Source organism: Lampetra planeri, chromosome 76 (genome assembly GCF_965212315.1).
Source record: "Lampetra planeri chromosome 76, kcLamPlan1.2.h2, whole genome shotgun sequence".
NCBI lineage: Eukaryota > Metazoa > Chordata > Hyperoartia > Petromyzontiformes > Petromyzontidae > Lampetra > Lampetra planeri.
Window position 1 is genome coordinate 1418713 of NC_136181.1, and position 17529 is coordinate 1436241.

The window sequence follows — 17529 nt, forward strand, 5'->3', positions numbered from 1 at the left end:
GGTACACCGAGAGGGTGTAACGTGTGCCCGTGGCTCCTGGAGATGAAGGTTTCCAGAGAGTACATGTGTGTTGTCGTGTGAGGAATGCAGTAACATCCCTACCAGAAGATCGCCTCTTGTGGACTCCCGTCTGCATTTATACATACACAGTGTATAACAGTACTAAAGACGTTTTAAGATAGCGGGTTTTCTTCCCCTTTAGGTTTCATTTTGAATGTGTTCTTCCTGTTTCTACAGCGATGGTTTATGACAATACGGAATGCCCCTGTATTTACTTTCAACTCGGAGCCCGCATTTTTCTGTATGCTCTTTTGTCCTCTGGGTTAAGAGGCCACTTCAGTCAACCGTTACAGTTAGACATGACTGGATATCTAACTCAGGTTGCTCGGATTGCAGGTTTGCCTCCACCAATGTTGATAACATTATTCCCAATCAACCCATATCATGCAGATTTTATGTAAAAATCGTTGCAATTTTTTTACAGAGCAAAATGTACATGTACGGTTCTTTGTAAATCCACTGCTAGATGATGCCGTTCACACACCATGCTCGTTGTGAGGCTTTGTTGGACTTAACCAAGTCTGAAAACTAAGAATAGGCTTTACTCTTTCTGGCAGTAAAACATGAATTGTGTTAAGATGTTTAAACACCAAATAGAAACCTTTTGCATGGAAACAAGTACTACATTAACCACACACAGTACTTGGAGTGAACATGCAAACACATGCTCTGATAATATATGTATTGGTGTATATTCACGACATGTACTGTGCGTGGTTAATGCAGACTTGATTCCTTGCAAAAGCTATCTATTTGGTGTTTGAACATCTTAACACAATTCCTGTTTTAGTGTCAAAAAGGGTAATGGCTATTCTTTTTTCATACTTTGATACTGGCAAAATTGTCCCATAATAAACTTAACCACGTTTCGTCCATGCGAGTTGAAGTGGGGGCAGAAAGGCATTCGATTGTAGATAACTGTCCAGTGCAAGAACGGATTGTGTTCCACGGCTCTCTGATGCCCATGATATAGCCAACAAAATCTGGTGTGCATGGTGGTCACCTATCCAAGTACCTTCTAGGTTCAATACCGCTAAGCTTCAGAGATCTGGGGAGATCAGACACGTCACAGTATATTACGTTATTTAAGGGAAATCAAACAAGTGATAGATATTTTTTTTAAAAACTGGTTACAACAATATGAATCGAGCAACCCGAATGCCTAAGATAACAGTCTGTTTCCCACGATTGCATAACATAGAAGTCACATCACGTGAAAGTACAAATGGCTCGCATTCGTCAGTTTATCTTCGAAAATGTTCTATTTATATGTATATTGTATTGGAAAACACATTTCAAGAGTTTTACTTTAGGTTTAACTTTGAATGTGTACTTTCTGTTGTTACATCAATGGGTTGCATAATGGAATGCCCTGTATTTACTTTAAACCCATAGCCCACATTGTCTTTATGCTCATTTATCTTCTGGCATAAGAAATTCTTTCAGTCAACCATGCATACACATACCAGTTGACCTGAACGGGTGCTGCCGAAAGCAGCTGTCACATTGGGCACAGTGATTTGACTCTTACTGTGTGAGATATTGACACTTAATGTTAGAAGTCGATTTGGAGGCATGCTAGCGTGTTGAAAAAAGGTTGAGCAGTCAACAACGGGAATAAAACGTTCCCCAGTGCAACTTAAGGACTTCATTATCTTTATATATCCTCAATTTAGGCTAAGTTGACTTAGGACTGATTGTGATATCACTCCCTTGTCATTAAAGTTAGACATGACTGGATATCTAACTCAAGTGGCTCAGATTGCAGGTTTATCTCCACCAACTTTGACAACATTGTTCCCTAACAAACCATGTCATTTTGATGGTATGTAAAAATCATACAGGCAGTCCTCAACTTACTAACACCCATAATTACGAACCAACTTTAACGAAATATTAAATAAAAATTGCAAATAGAACCACGGAAGTATTTGTGCAGAGGAGCGATCCTCCGCGAGATATAATGAGTCGACCTCGTGCTGGGAGTGTTTGCGAGTGTGTGAGAGCGGATGCGGTTGTGTGTGTGAAAGTGTGTGTGTGAAAGTGTGTGTGGGGAGCGGCTCGACTGATTCGAATCAGTCGAGCAGCATTATCTTTTCATAGGTTGCGTAATGCTTTGTGGAAGCTACCTGGTCTCCCGCTCTGCACGAAGCTTCAGGTCTTCTTGGCCACAGTCATTCCCTCCCTTCTCTACGCTTGCAAAACGTGGACCCCCCTAATGGAACATCTTCGCCGGTTAGAAACATTTAGGCTGGCCTGCCTACGATCTGTAATGCGGGCGAAAGCGACCTTCCGGATGTGACGTCACGAGGAGGAAGAGCCAGGTGACGTGGGTGAAAGGTTGGGGTCCTTAAGCGGGTAAACCGGAAAGGGAAGTCAGTCGGGGTGTGAATGGAAAGGTGTGGGGCCACGCGGGCGTACGAGCCGAGGGGGCACCGTGAGAAGCGGGAGCCAACCCTGGGAACAGTAGGGAGCTACTGGGAGGTGTAAAGCTGCAGATAGAGATAGGCAGTAAGGCTGTGTGTGAGGAGCAGCGGGGTGGCTGCCAAGAGTCGCAGGAGCGACGAGAAGGCGAGACAGCACGAGGCTGTCAGAGCTGCAGCAGGAACAGCCAAGGGAGCTGTGTGAGAGTACAGCAGCGGAGCTGCTGTGGGGCTGCAAGAGCGACAAGAACAGCAGCGGGGCTGCTGATGTGGACTGGAGTGACATCGGAACCAGCACAGAGAGAATAAGAGAGACAGCCGTGTGGGAACGCAGTACGGACCGAATAAAGGACACTGAGCCAGAGATCGTGGTCAAGTCTTTTATTACAGATCCATCCTGGGTTTAACCAGGCTGGATTGTGTGAGGAGCTAACAAATCGTTGAAAGATCTAGACAAAGTCCCATCGGTGAGCTCCTACGGCATGCCTAAACAGCTTTTCTTTATACTCTTTGGTTCTTTCGGTAAAGTCACGTATGTAGAAAAATTAAATAAAAAATAATATATCACGACGTTTCGATCGCAACACAAGCGGTCGTCCTCAGGCAGAAAAAATTATCCAGCAGTGTAACTGCTGAACCTGGAAGAACGCAGCGAGAGAGCTGTTACGACAAGTGGGTTATATATGTTGGCGAAGGGAATGCAGCCCGGGTCTGAGCTGTAAAGGAATTCCATCCCCGCACGCAAGCTCATCAGTTGTGTTAATGGGGGAGATTAGGGAGAGAGATTAGCATTATAATGAGCTTCAGTTGCTGCACAAGAGTATTGTCCCCGCATATGCACACAACAGCAGTGTTAATGGGAGATTAGCACTATGTTGATGGAAGAAGTTAGGCAGAGAGATGAGGAAGATTAGCAAGTTAATGTCATGTCTATGTGTAACACAAGCTGCGGCGCTGGCAACTGCGATGTGAGAGGCAAGCACGTCAATGCAAGAGAACCACCGCAACGGTGGTCGCGCCAGTGAGACACACAGACCATCACACAGCCAGAACCATCGCTACATCGAGGCTAAGGGAGCAGAGGTGACCATGTTAGTGAGACCCCAGCCCATTAATGCAGAGGCTCCCAACAGGGCAATGTAACTCAGAGAGTCGGAGATAGCAGCCAAACGGCAGGAAGGATGGAAGCACCACAGCAAGTTACAACTTTGCTTGGTTAATAACGTCCTTCCAATGATTGCTCAGCTTATACCCATCTTCTTGGTTGAAAGTGTCTGTGTTTATATATCTGGATGGCTTCATGGACACAACTCTGATGGTAGCCCGGAGGTTTGCAGAGTACCTTGGTGTCGGAAAAAACAATATCGTGCGAGCCCACTGCGTTATAACAATGATCCGCCACAGCAGAGGTATTGGTTCTGCCGTGTTTAAAATCTGCCTTATGTTCGCGAACACCATCAGAGACATGTCCTTTCATTTCCCCAATGTAACTGCTGCCGCAGACACAACTTAGTTTGTAGACACCAGGGTATTGCATGTCAGGAATGACATCCTTCACAGATAAGATCAAATCATGGCTTTTGTTCGGCCAGATCGAGGGGAGTAAACGGGCGCGGCATGGGCTAGAGAAGAGATGGATTGATGTCGTACAGGAGGATGTGGAACTGAGTGGACTTGCTGATGGCTGGTAGCAGCGGTGTCAAAATCGGCCTCTGTGGAGGAGGCTCGTGAAGGATGCTACTGGGGAGTTGGAGGCAGTCGCTCTCCAACAACAATAGAGGGCGGAGGAGCGATGTTCACAACAATGAGCGGAGTGCCGGGTGGCTAAAGCACAGCAAGTTGGCACAGTAGGGGGCACAGGTGGTGCATCAGCCAGTCATCTCAGTCAATCGACCTGTGGCACCTGGGTCTGCCCCGTGACCTTCTGCCAGCGGGTGTTCGACACTTCACGTGGCCTCAACGTGGCCTCAACGTGCACATAGCCTGGCACATGCGTCGTGGTGACGTCACCGCCACTTCGTGGCAAATGGCGGTTGTTGTTGTGTGGAGCAGTAGTGTCGCAGTTAGCACGTTGGGCTACGGACCCAGTCACCCAGGTTCGATTCCCGCTCACGGCCAACACCAGCGACGATTATCTGAACCGGTCCTGGGCCTCCCCTAGGTAAACTCAGCCTCCAATGTGTACCTGGTGTGGTGTGTAAGCATTACCACCGGGGAGTCAAATGCGGCCGGGCGTGGTGTTGGCCACCCATCCCCTCGTGTGCTGTTACTGCATTCATAGGTGCTTGCTAACAGTAGTTTCCCCTACAGTCTGTTAAGGCTATTCGGGGGTCTTTGTGTGTGCGCGTGTGTGTGTGGGGGAGGGGCGTGTAAAGGTTGCTCTTTTTTATGAATAAGGGAGAGGAGTTCGGCTCTATTACCTCTCCCATGGACTTCCCTCAACATTATAGGGCACCAATATGATTATCTAAAATATGCTTCAACGGCGACAACAAGATGGACAAATAACTCTATCCGGAATATGGGGCCATCCATAAATGACGTCACGCGATTTTGGCCAATTTTTTATCCCCCTACCCACCCTCGTCACACGTCAAAAATGTCTGACCTCCCCCCCCCCCAGGTGCATGACGTCATTTATGGACGGCCCCTATGGCGAGTCTTAACGAGATTTAGAATCGATTAACTATACCTTGAGACACTTTGTCCAAGGACGCGAACCAAACAGTGGCGGATAATAAGTTCACGCATCTACGCAGCCCCCCCCGCCGCGCGTCAATAAAGACGAAACACCGAGTGCAAACAAACTCTCAGCAACATTAACAGCGCACATCAGCACAGCGCCCCCTCGTGTCAATAATTACAGATCACCGGGTTATAACCGACTTTTCGCATAGCGCCCCCACGCATCGACAAATCGCGGAACGCCGAGCACTACCGACTCCTTGAAACTCGAACACACGGCTACACAGCGCCCCCGTGCATTGACAATAACAGAGCACCGCGGTGATAAAACAGATACAAAATATCGTGACGAAAGTTCGTAGCAACCTCCAGACACGCTCCACTCTTGGGTGACGAGACAACGCAGCAGAAGTCCAGATTACACCACGGCCTTCTCAGGACTTGGTTGGCGCTTCCAACGGCGTTCTCAGCGACTAAACGCAGTGGCAGTCCCGGGTACCAGCTTGTACTCACCACAGCGCTCACAGCGACTCAGTGCAACAGCCATCCCCGGCACAGACTCGCCCACCACGCAGCACTGCGATTCCGTTCACCAGCAGCCCCATGCACCAGCCAGCCCACATGGCTGCAGCAGCGCCCAAACCCCACGCCAGGTGGCCTTTCCTGACCGGCCAATTTGTGTTCTGCCACGAATTAAGACCAGACTGAGTGGAGCCGTTGCTACCAGACGGTGGGAGGGAATTCCTCACCACTCCCCTCCCCCCGTACCTCATGTAACCTCAGACACCTCTGCTTACTCAGGCGCAACAGCGCTCGCCCACCCCGTTCTAGGGTGGTAGTGCAGCGGTTAGCGCGCTGCGCTACCAAACAAGCGGCCAAAGTTCAATTCCCCCTCCTCTAGGTCGACTCAGTCTCAAATAATTACCTGGTGCGGTGTGTAAATAGCGCCAAGGAGACAAAGGCGGCTGGGCGTAGTGATGGCCACCCCCACGTGTGCTGTGCTCGCCTTCATAGGCGCTTTTCGCCCTGCAGTCTCTAGAGCCAAGTGCTTTTATATGTGCAGAAGCACATCTGAAAGCGCGTGCGATGCGGTGCCCATCGTCTTTTTTCGATGGCACGTTGACCAATTTGCCGTCTGGAGCATGGAGAGAAGAGGAGCTCGCCCCAGCCAGCATAACGTTACCGGAAGTCCCCCGAATGTCTGCTTTGCTTTGTTTTCATTGGCTTGCCACTGTCGTGTTTGGAGGACCCAGGTCTCTTGCAAAGGAGACTAACCCCGGTCTCTTCAGTTCTCGCCTGGTGAAAACAACTAAACTTGATCTTGACACTTGCAGGTACCATATTTAAGATTAAATCCGAGTTTTTATTCAGCGTGGTTGTCAGAGTTTATTATTGATATTAAAACAATGAGATACCACCAGTACCGTGCTCATGTATTGTAGCGTTTGCAGCAGTGTGGACACAGAAACAAGAGTTTAATCTGCAGTAATGATCTTTATTTAAATCCACACGAATTATATATATAGTCTCCCCAGCCAGTGTTACCAAACACAAATATCCACATATGTCTGAATTATCGGAAGCGAGTTTTGAATAGGTTCTTCCAAAGTTTAGCCTAATTAATGAGAATAGTGCCGATACTGATGGATATTGAATACAGACCATATGCAGAGCTAAACCAAAGTATGTGTATTTGTATACATTTGCAACATGTCATTAGGCAGTGCAATCTATACTGATAGTTGCATCTGGGGTGTGGTATTGCAATAACATCCTCACATTTATGAATCGGTTCCTAAATTAATTACAATATGCTTTATTTATCCACGAAAAAGTCTCAATGAGTCCGAAGAGAGGGGTTTTTTTTCTTTCCAAGATTGTCCCGCCATTTGGAATGTTCATCCAATTCCAGATGATGAAATTGTTTTTCAAGCAAGCGAAAACTAGTGGCTAGAGAAAAGTCACACACGAGGCAATAATGCGTCTAGCACATGTGATCATACCAGCCCAATGTGTAGTGTATAGTTTAGTGTATAGTCGTGTAGTGTATAGTAGTGTATAGAAGTGATAGTAGTGATTAGTGTATAGTAGTGTAGTATATAGTAGTGTCGTGTATATTAGTGTAGAGTAGAACCCATCTTCACGAGCACCCGTGTTAACAACTAATCACTTAACGATGGACCTCCATAGAGCCCAATGTGTATGCTTATCGACCATTCCCCTGTTAACGACCGGCTGTTTTAGGTACAGTACATATTAATTTTTCCAATGATTAACCATGTTTCTTTAATTATTATGCGTTTATAATGTTGTATCTTTATGTATTAATATCCATCTAAACATTATAAAATAAGTTTTTTTGTTGAAAATTTGTCACTTTTGATGCTATCAGAACGTATTAAGCATTTATACTCGCTTAACGCCCAAATAACTTAAAGAGCGGTTTCGTGGAACCAATTACCGATACAATTTGAGCAATCATTGGAAGGATGTTATTAACCAGATAAAACCCTAACTGCTTTGTATTAGTTGTCGTCTATCATATCTGCCGGGTACTACTCCACCACGCAGCGCTCGCCCACCCCCTACCCCACACCCCCACTCCTCCCTCTCTCCCCTTGCTCCTCCCCCTTTCTTGTCTATATAACCTCTAACCACGGCAACTCTCTCTCCCACTTCGGCAAACATTTTCTTGCTGTGGTTTTCCCACCTGATGATGATTGCTTGTGTTGCAATCGAAACGTCGTGATTTAATTTATTTTATTTTATACCTACGTGACTTTACCGAAAGACCCAAAGAGTATGGATCCCTGCAGTCACGAAAACTTCAAATCTAGATTCAATAACCGTCGTTAAGAGGGGTTCTACTGTATCTTGATTGGCCAATGTGCATTATAATCTGACTGTCTCTTTAGACAAAATGGAGACTACGAGTAGAATTATTATCAGACTCAAAAGGAAATACAATCGCCCCACCGGTGCAGAGCTTTTCACTCACTGCTCTACTCATCCTTCAGGGTTGCGTTTCAGCCGCAGCTGACATTAATTGTGAGCTTTCAGCATTGACACTGGTGTGGTATGGTCAAACAACACCCATGACCGACATGGTATGGGAGCCTGTTATTCAGCAGCGGGTTAACAAAGAGTTAAAAGTCTTGACTGTGCATTATTTGCATGATCTAGGAATTATTTTGAGAGTCTGAATTCTCATATGTGGCTATTATGTGTTCAGCTGTCCCATTGTACCGTACCCATTGATTTAACCTCGCATATTATAATACACCTCTAAAAGATATAGAACAAAATCATGAAACAAATCTACATCTAACGACAATATATGAATTACCACATGTCAACTGATTAAACATAATCCCTCATCCTCACGTTGAAATTAACAAGCCATTCTCGAGGATCAGAAATGCATATTCCTGTTCACCAGTCGTGTGTGTTAAACAGCCCACACCACGCTGATAAGACACATTGTGGTCATAACCGGCCAGCGGTTCGTCTTGCTGAAGCAAACAGGACTGGAGAATATGTATTGGTGATCCACGATTCTATCTGACATTGATTTAAATCTTACGTATGTATATATAAACATTTTCACATATAATGAATACACAAACGGGAAAAAAAGATGGAGAAATATATTTTAAAATATGTTAAAACAGTAGTAAATGAGTGTTAAGGCAACAGCAGTTAGCTGCAACAATGTGATGTTACTCCAGTTTTTTTTAAATGTTATATTATAAGAAGCACTTTTTTCCCTGACTATTAAAATAAACGTGGAGGTGGGGCAGTGCGGTCTTAGAACAAATGTGTGTTTTCTGAAAGACATGCTTAATCTAACGAAAAAATAATCGGCTTTACCCTTTCCCTGGAAATAACACAGGAGGTGTTAAGATGTATATCCAAACACCAAATAGACACACCTCTTGCTAAGCATCAAGTCTGCATTAACCACACGTGCTCGTGGTAAAACATGCTTTGATAATGTCTGCATTATCTTGGAAACTGATTGGCCTACACCATAGACGCCCTTCTTTATGGCCTTGTCTCACTACCAGTGTTAGACCAGAGAAAGCCAAAAGGCGATGCAAATATCAAAGCATGAATAGCTCGGGTTTAGCAGTTTTTCCCTCCATATTTATAAACACGTGTTTAGACTATTGAGATTATTTTGCTGCAATGTCCAAATTATAAGCCACTTTGTTGAACTATCATTGGTGGCCAGGTCACTTCTGAAAATAAGCTAATATCTCACTGGGCTCTGTGGTAGGATGGGGATGGTTTAGTTTCATTTGTATGTGTTTGGGTGATTTGTTTACCTTTCTTGCACTATTGTGTTTTTGTATTGTTTGTTGTAACATTTTTATCCTGTGCACCGACTGGACATCTGTGAAAAAGAGCTTAATAGCTCATCTGCTTCACCAAATAGGTGTCTATTTGGTGTTTGAACATCTGAGCACCTACTGTATCATTGTCAGAAAGTGTTAAACCGATTCTTTTCTTCATCATTTTGAAACTGGCCAAAAAACATGGTCCCATAGATATGTTAAATCTAGCTGTTCTTAATCATCTTCCAGAAGACAGCCATTCATAGTTAATGTATCATCTTCCAAACAAAATCTCTGAATAAAATTGGTCAGAATCATCTTTCATGTAATATGTCAGTACATTCATAATACTCTTCTGGAAAACCCATCTTATTTTTCTAAAAAAAAAACACACTTTCATTTCACAGGTGTATCTTCCTTTCTGGAGCATCTCATAATATGGGAAATACTTGAAAAAGCACTGGGCATAATGTAATGAGCATAATTTTCAGTGGTACATCTCGAGCGGTGATTAAACATGTAAGGTGTTCACCAGATGTTGCTTTGCTGACTCGGATAAGCAGATAGAAGTGCGATCAATTCATAAAAAAATAACATTCTGTGTGAAGAGCTGGAAAGTTCATTGTAGAGACTGCCTTATTTTACTGTTGGGTAACCTCCTAAGAGGATATACTGGGAGACCATTACCCGTTTACTGTAGATACAACTAAATGTTACGTGATTTAAGGTTCCGAAATATTGTATTGATTTAATGCAGAATGTAAAGGTTTGCATGCGATACAAGTTGCCTTCAGAATTCGCGTTGCAGAAGTGGAGTGTGCAGCGGCTGCTGAATGTAAACAGCAGGGTTTTTCAACTGGTGGGACAAGAGCCTCAGTTGGGAGCGAGCATCTGAACTGTGGCCCACAGAGAAGGAGTGATACAAACGAGGGAGATGAGACAGCAACACTTGAGCGATAAAGATGACAGTTGTATACAAGATATGAAAAACAAGTTAGATAACGTAGATAGACGCAAGATATATGAGCGACGTGGAAACGCAGGTTACACATTGGTGGTCACGTAGAGAGATGTCATGACATCATGTGTGACATCAAGCGGCTCTGCCAGCATGCACTATTTCTACATTGCCAGTCATCAAATGTATTTGATGAAGACTTGTACAGAGACTCCTCTACTTACGAACATTTGACTTAAGAACTTTCAGAGATACGAACAAACTTGTCCCGTATGTCCAGTTGCCTGTTCGGACCGAGAGTCGTAAGCTCAACTATCGTGCAATAGATGGCGGTGGTTGTTCAGTGTCATTACCCAGCATTCCCGGCATTTCTGCCTGGGCCGCACCATTGGATGCTGTTGTGTTGTCGCTGTGCGGTTCACTGGGACGTTCTCTGTGCCTTTCACGAACATTATCAACCCCCCATGATGTCTCAGAAGTGCGGAATCTACATCTGCAAAACATGAAGAACCAGTGGCATCTTCATCTGCAGTACATAAAAAAACCAGTGGCATTTACATATGCAGAGCATGAATAACCACTGGCATTTACAGGAGATTATACAAAACTAGCCTTTTGCCCGTCAAAGGACAGGTGTATTGCAGTAAATCTGAAACTTGCAAGCGAAAAGCAGACTACGACGTGATATTCATTGCATCCATTCGTGTGCTATTTGTAATGCCGTGGTGACACAGACTTATTTCATTTAAAGGTTATAATCCCTTGTTCATCATGACGTCCTTTTTACTTCTATGTCTCAATAGCGTTACGGAGATCGCGTGACGTGAGGGTTCTGCCTTTGAGTGAGGGTTTTAAATTGATGCTGAGGAGGGGGGAGGAGGCACCTCGCCCCCAAATGTGGAGTGTCGTGCCCCGCTAATTATTATTAATGGGGGGGTGGGGTGTCCGTTTGGAATACGTCACCTCTTCATGATTATTAATGAGGGGGGGTGCTACATGCTGAGTGACGTCCCCGTATATGATTATTAATGGAGGGGGGGGGGTCCAAGTGGAGGACGTGACCTGTTCATAATTATTAATGAGGGGGACTGGTCGACGTGGAGTGACGTCACGCGCGTTACATACAAACATTCTTGGCTCATTATAGTAGTTAATGTAAAGCCATTCCCCGTGTTTAGTGTGCATGCCGTACAACATGTTTGGAATCGACACGAGTAAAGTTGGACTAACAATAAAAAGGACTTACGAACAGACCTGGAACCTAACTTATTCGTATATAGAGGAGTCCTTGTATATCACATTCTCTACATCTTTAAGACCTAATACGTTGAATAAGTTTTTGTTTGTCGCGGCAGTGGTTCGTTGTGGATACCTGCGCTTGGGTGAATGTTCTGAATGTGTTCTTAAAGCATAACATAGATATGTAGGTGAAGCAGGAATGTAGCAATTGGAAGAGGAAAGGACGAAAAGAAATAGGGACTTCATTCACTGCGGAGTCCATTCACTGCTGTGTCTTCTGGGAGTTCAGAAGACCGATTTTTATCCGCTGAAAAGTCAAAGTGAGGAAATGTATATTAGCATGCGAGATAGTGGAGGAAGTTTCACACACATTATCTATCGATGGAGGGGCCAGCCTTTAAACAGTATAGGACAATATTTGTGCTATTTACGTCATAGCATGTGATGAAGAGCATCCGTAGATATTGCAGAGCAGTGCAAGCCCTCATGTTAGAGAACGGCCACACAGAAGTGGATATCACACAGATCCCTCTGATATTCCTTCATGTGACCTTTGTTCCGCAGAGTAATGGGAAGCACATTCCCACCGAGAATGATGTTTGTAAAATTACTATGCAATTTTTGTTAAGTCTCAGAGCCATTATTTAGAAAAATCAAGTGCAGAAGCCTGTACGTTATTTGTTTTATGCAGGCAATTGTGGACATCAACACACCGACTTGGGAGCAGAGTTTAATGACAGACGGCTGTCTGTATTCGAACCCAGGATTTCAGCGGCGCAAGCTCAGTGCTCTGACCTCTAATCCATCTGACCACTTTAGGACAACTCTTGTGAAATTTCCACAAAGTTGAATTCAAGTTAATGTCCTCAAAGGAATTATAGTTAACCCTGAATTAGAGTTTAACTTACGAGTTTGGAATTCTTAATCTTTGATTATATACATTATATGTAGAATTTTTTGGCAGAATATGTAGCCAACCGTGCTAGTCGGACGTGCGGGGGAAGAACAACAAACTATAACAAATTATCATCACATTACCACTTTTCCCAACAAACAATGTTGTTCAATCCAGTTCCAACGAAATCATGTTTCCTTCCATGTGAGGACAGACCAGGGGTGATTTATGAACAGTGAGGAACGTGAAATGTTTAAATGACATCGGCAGCAGCGTTTTGAGAGTAAAAACACATTTAGTTAAAATTCAGTAAGCGTTTTTCATATAGAATGTATGACAAAATGAATAAAAGTCGTAATATGATGTAGAGCGAAATATCTAGCCAAACGTGGAGTTATCTGACATAAACATGTATAATGATGAGTATATGTGTGTGAATTCAGTCCATGTAGGCTATGATGGGTGTTTTTATCTTTCTGAAAGTTACAGAATAATTCTGAAAATCCTAATTTAGTCAGGAAAGTACAGCTCTTAGACATTGTCGAGTCTCGTCTGCAAATAACCGAGGACTTTTCAACTGCTACAGATGCTTCTGTGAGTCTGGTAATGATGGTGATGTTAATGATCGGGGTCTGGCTGGGTAAAGTCCACATTAATTTTCGGGCGCGTTGATGTGCATCACACACGCCCAGATGTTCTCCATGCACACCGCGATTCCAATTGTGCAATGCAGTAATTGCTTAAGTGCAAATGCCACCTCACACATTGGGAAATTAATTATGCCATTTACGTTTGTAGGCCGAGTCAGACTGTGCCTGAATCCCACTCGCATTGGAAGGGTTCGTCAAGCGATGCAAAGTCCATTCTTTGACATGATCACGTGGCTGGGAGGTCAGAGTGACGAGTTGGCACTGCTGAGAGATCTGGGTTAGAGTCGGCTACCTGTGCTTAAAAAAACCCAGATTCTGAAGTGTAGTTGGTGAGTTGTTGGTGTCTGTCCGGTCTCCCAATGACTGCATTAAAACCACCACGTTACATTTGTAGTGAGTTCCAGGAGACTTGAGATGTAACTTGGAGGCAACACTTTTATTTATAATAGGGTAATCCAACAACCCTTACCCGCTCTCTAGGGAGGTACAGCCTCCGGGCTAACGTGCCCTATTACTTGGGATTTCTCAGAGCCCTCCGGCTAAGGGTGACCTAGGGGAGGCTAACTGACCCGACCCAGCCAGGGTATGGGTTCCAACCACTGGTCCGTAATCGGCCCCGGCCCCTACAAGGACATCGGGTTCCAAAGTCCCAGGGTTCTAGCTAGGGAGGCTAGGCTGACCCGACCCAGCCAAGGTGCGGGTCCTGACCATCGGTCCGTGCTCGGTCCCGGCCCTTACAAGGACATCGGGTCCCGGGGTCCCAGGGTCTTATCTGGTCTTCAGTCTTTGTAGCACTGCCTCGAGCCGACCTGAGAGCCGCCTTTTATACACATCCCGGGGTCTCTCCGCCCCCCGGTACCGCCCCCTTATTGTTGACCTTCCAGGGGCCCCTGGAAAGCCCCCCCCCCAACCCTGCACCGGTGGTCGGGAAGGGGAACTCGGCCTCTCTATGGTCTGGCTCTCTCTCTATCCCCTTGTAAAGGTCGGCACCTCCTACAGACCCTTGGCCGCAACTGCAGGCAAGTAAGCATAGGGCGGTGTGTGCATTCGTATTTCCGACGCTACACATTTGGCTAAATTCTAGTTAATTTACTTAATTTGGATTGTCATGTTAAGAAAATGACTTTACTATGGCAGGTGGGAAAGCACCAACCCCTATTGGGTGTGACTTGAACTTAACTCTGTGATGTTTCTAAAATTTATGTATCAGATGTCAAAAAACAGTAGCACATTACATGACCTTACCTCTTGAGCAACAGCATCGAAAATGCGTTTTGCTTCTTCCATGTCACCCGTGGAATAAATGTACACAACATGCTCTTCAAACGTCTGTGGTAAGGACGTTGAATTCTGATGGGAGAAGTGCGATGTTATTAGATTGTCTGTCACGTAAGTCATTGGAGCAAAAATAGAACTTCATCTGAACACTTTTCCACTAGGATTGAAAGAGTTCACGCAGTAGCTCTGTTCATTTGTTTTTCAGTCTGTCTGCCTCTGATGGGGGTGGTCATGATACCTATGGCACCTGGGAAATGTGACATCATCAGCGAGACCCGAATAACCAACATCAACATTTTTCGATTTAAAGCATTCATGACTGCAGGATTCATCTTCTTGGTTCTTTCGGTAAAGTCACGTAGAAGGGAAGTAATAAAATAATAAAAATAAAACATAATAAAATCATTCTCACGACGTTTCGGCCACAACGCAAGCAGCCGTCCTCAGGTGAAAACTAGGTCTGTCGAGGCGACAGCGTCTGAATGAAACAGCACACGTGCTTGGAGCATATATATATAAGCTGGGTTGGAAGGGGGGAAAAGGGTGCCTTGACAAAATAATTTGCATATCAAGAGGAATTTAGCATATTTATGGGAAATGCAGGTATGTGATTAGTACTACTTATGCCCGAGCATTATGCAGGATTAGCAGCATCAAAGGGAGGGGATATGGGAAATGCAGGTATGTGATTAGTACTACTTATGCCCGTGCATTATGCAGGATTAGCAGCATCAAAGGGAGGGGATATGGGAAATGCAGGTATGTGATTAGTACTACTTATGCCCATGCATTATGCAGGATTAGCAGCATCAAAGGGAGGGGATAGGGGTAGCACTAATAAAGGGAAGGAGTGTTAATAGTATGTAGCTGCAGTAACTAAAACCACCACGTAAACAACTAAAGTATAAACTACATAGTATCATCAGTATACTAAATATACTCTACAATAAGCTGAGTTACTAACAGTAAGTAATACATTACAATTCTACGTCCTAAAAAATATAATATGCTTTCATCTAAACTTTATTCTCTTACATCACACGAGTCTACACCGTACTATATATTGCCGTAGACAAACCCAACATTAAATTATATATACTGTATTACTATAAACCACCCTATAACTTTACGTATAAACTACATAGTATCATCAGTATACTAAATATACTCTACAATAAGCTGAGTTACTAACAGTAAGTAATACATTACAATTCTACGTCCTAAAAAATATAATATGCTTCCATCTAAACTTTATTCTCTTACATCACACGAGTCTACACCGTACTATATACTGCCGTAGACAAACCCAACATTAAATTATATATACTGTATTACTATAAACCACCCTATAACTTTACGACGTAAAATTGTAATGTATTACTTACTGTTAGTAAGCGTATTGTAGAGTATATTTAGTATACTGATGATACTATGTAGTTTATACTTTAGTTGTTTACGTGGTGGTTTTAGTTACTGCAGCTACATACTATTAACACTCCTTCCCTTTATTAATGCTACCCCTATCCGCTCCCTTTGATGCTGCTAATCCTGCATAATGCATGGGCATAAGTAGTACTAATCACATACCTGCATTTCCGATATCCCCTCCCTTTGATGCTGCTAATCCTGCATAATGCACGGACATAAGTAGTACTAATCACATACCTGCATTTTCCATATCCCCTCCCTTTGATGCTGCTAATCCTGCATAATACACGGGCATAAGTAGTACTAATCACATACCTGCATTTCCAATAAATATGCTAAATTCCTATTGATATGCAAATTATTTTGTCAAGGCGCCCTTTCCCCCCCTTTTAACCCAGCTTATATATATATATGCTCCAAGCACGTGTGCTGTTTCATTCAGACGCTGTCGCCTCGACAGACCTCGTTTTCACCTGAGGACGGCTGCTTGCGTTGTGGCCGAAACGTCGTGAGAATTATTTTATCATCTTTTATTTTTATTATTGTATTACTTCCCTTCTACGTGACTTTACCGAAAGAACCAAGAACATCAACATTGTTGCTGCTAGGGAGACCCATGCTGAACACGGCAAGCAGATCTCAAAAGTACAAGATATTTGGATAAAATCTCATCGCAGCCATAAATAATGCTAAATATGTCCTTGCCACCTCATCAACGGACTTCAAAAGTCCTTAGAGAGACCACCAAAAAGGCATATCTGTCATCTCAAATAAGTCATGATGATCAATGTATACTAAGTAATCGAACATTGCCTGGCCCTTCCCAGGATTCCCACCAACCACCACAACACCAACTGGGGCTACATTGAACATTGAAAAGTCAGATGAAGTTATCTTATCTGGATGCGAGTTCTTTTGAACTGGATATCAGCCGGAGAGGTGCACATATTCTTCCACCCCAAACAGCCAGGGACTCTCTGTTCAACTAATCGCCTTCTCGTTTGGCTTCTGGGCGAGGTCTGTTAACTATTCACGCCCCTCGTGGGCACGGAATGACTGGCGTGTGGTATCTAACAATAAGTGTGTGTGCATGGACCTCAAAGGGACTTTGATAGTGGGACATCTTGTCTGTAGCCTCTGACCTGAGTCAATGGAATGTAAGCATGTGAGTGTGCTGGGGAGCGTGTGAGTGTGTTGTAATAAAAGATAAAGTGTGTCCCCTGTGGTGGCACGACAGCATCACCATTTCTCCACCCATACGCTCCTTAGATGCGAAATCTGCAAGGAGATCACGGCCAAGTTCTATAATTTCCCCTCCTCATCCCCACTTGTAGCCTGCAATATAAGTTAAATGAAGGTTTTACCTTGATAATTTAGAGCAAACGTGCAAACTTGAACCGGTTGGAACCGGTTTTTGCGCGAACGGTACAGCAGAGCTCAATCGAACCATTATCAGTTAAAACTCTTTTTGGTGCACCCGAAACGTGCCGAAAACCAATTGGTTTAACTCTCCGATTAAAAGTCGCAGCTATGTCAGTTGCGAAGTAGTGATACACCATTCAAGACAACACGTGTT

At 44.1% G+C, this 17529-nt stretch overlaps 1 protein-coding gene across 1 annotated transcript in view; it reads right to left on the bottom strand.

Moving 5' to 3' along the window:
• Positions 1-8192: 8192 nt before the first annotated feature.
• Positions 8193-17529, bottom strand: part of LOC144737967 (deoxynucleoside triphosphate triphosphohydrolase SAMHD1-like) — a 94098-nt gene continuing 84761 nt past the window's right edge. The window contains exons 13-14 of the mRNA XM_078620882.1: positions 14493-14597; positions 8193-12009 (exon numbers count right to left, since the gene is read on the bottom strand). Of these exons, the coding sequence (XP_078477008.1) occupies positions 11965-12009; positions 14493-14597 (150 nt within the window). The 3' untranslated portion in view covers positions 8193-11964. The remainder of the gene's footprint in view (positions 12010-14492; positions 14598-17529) is intronic.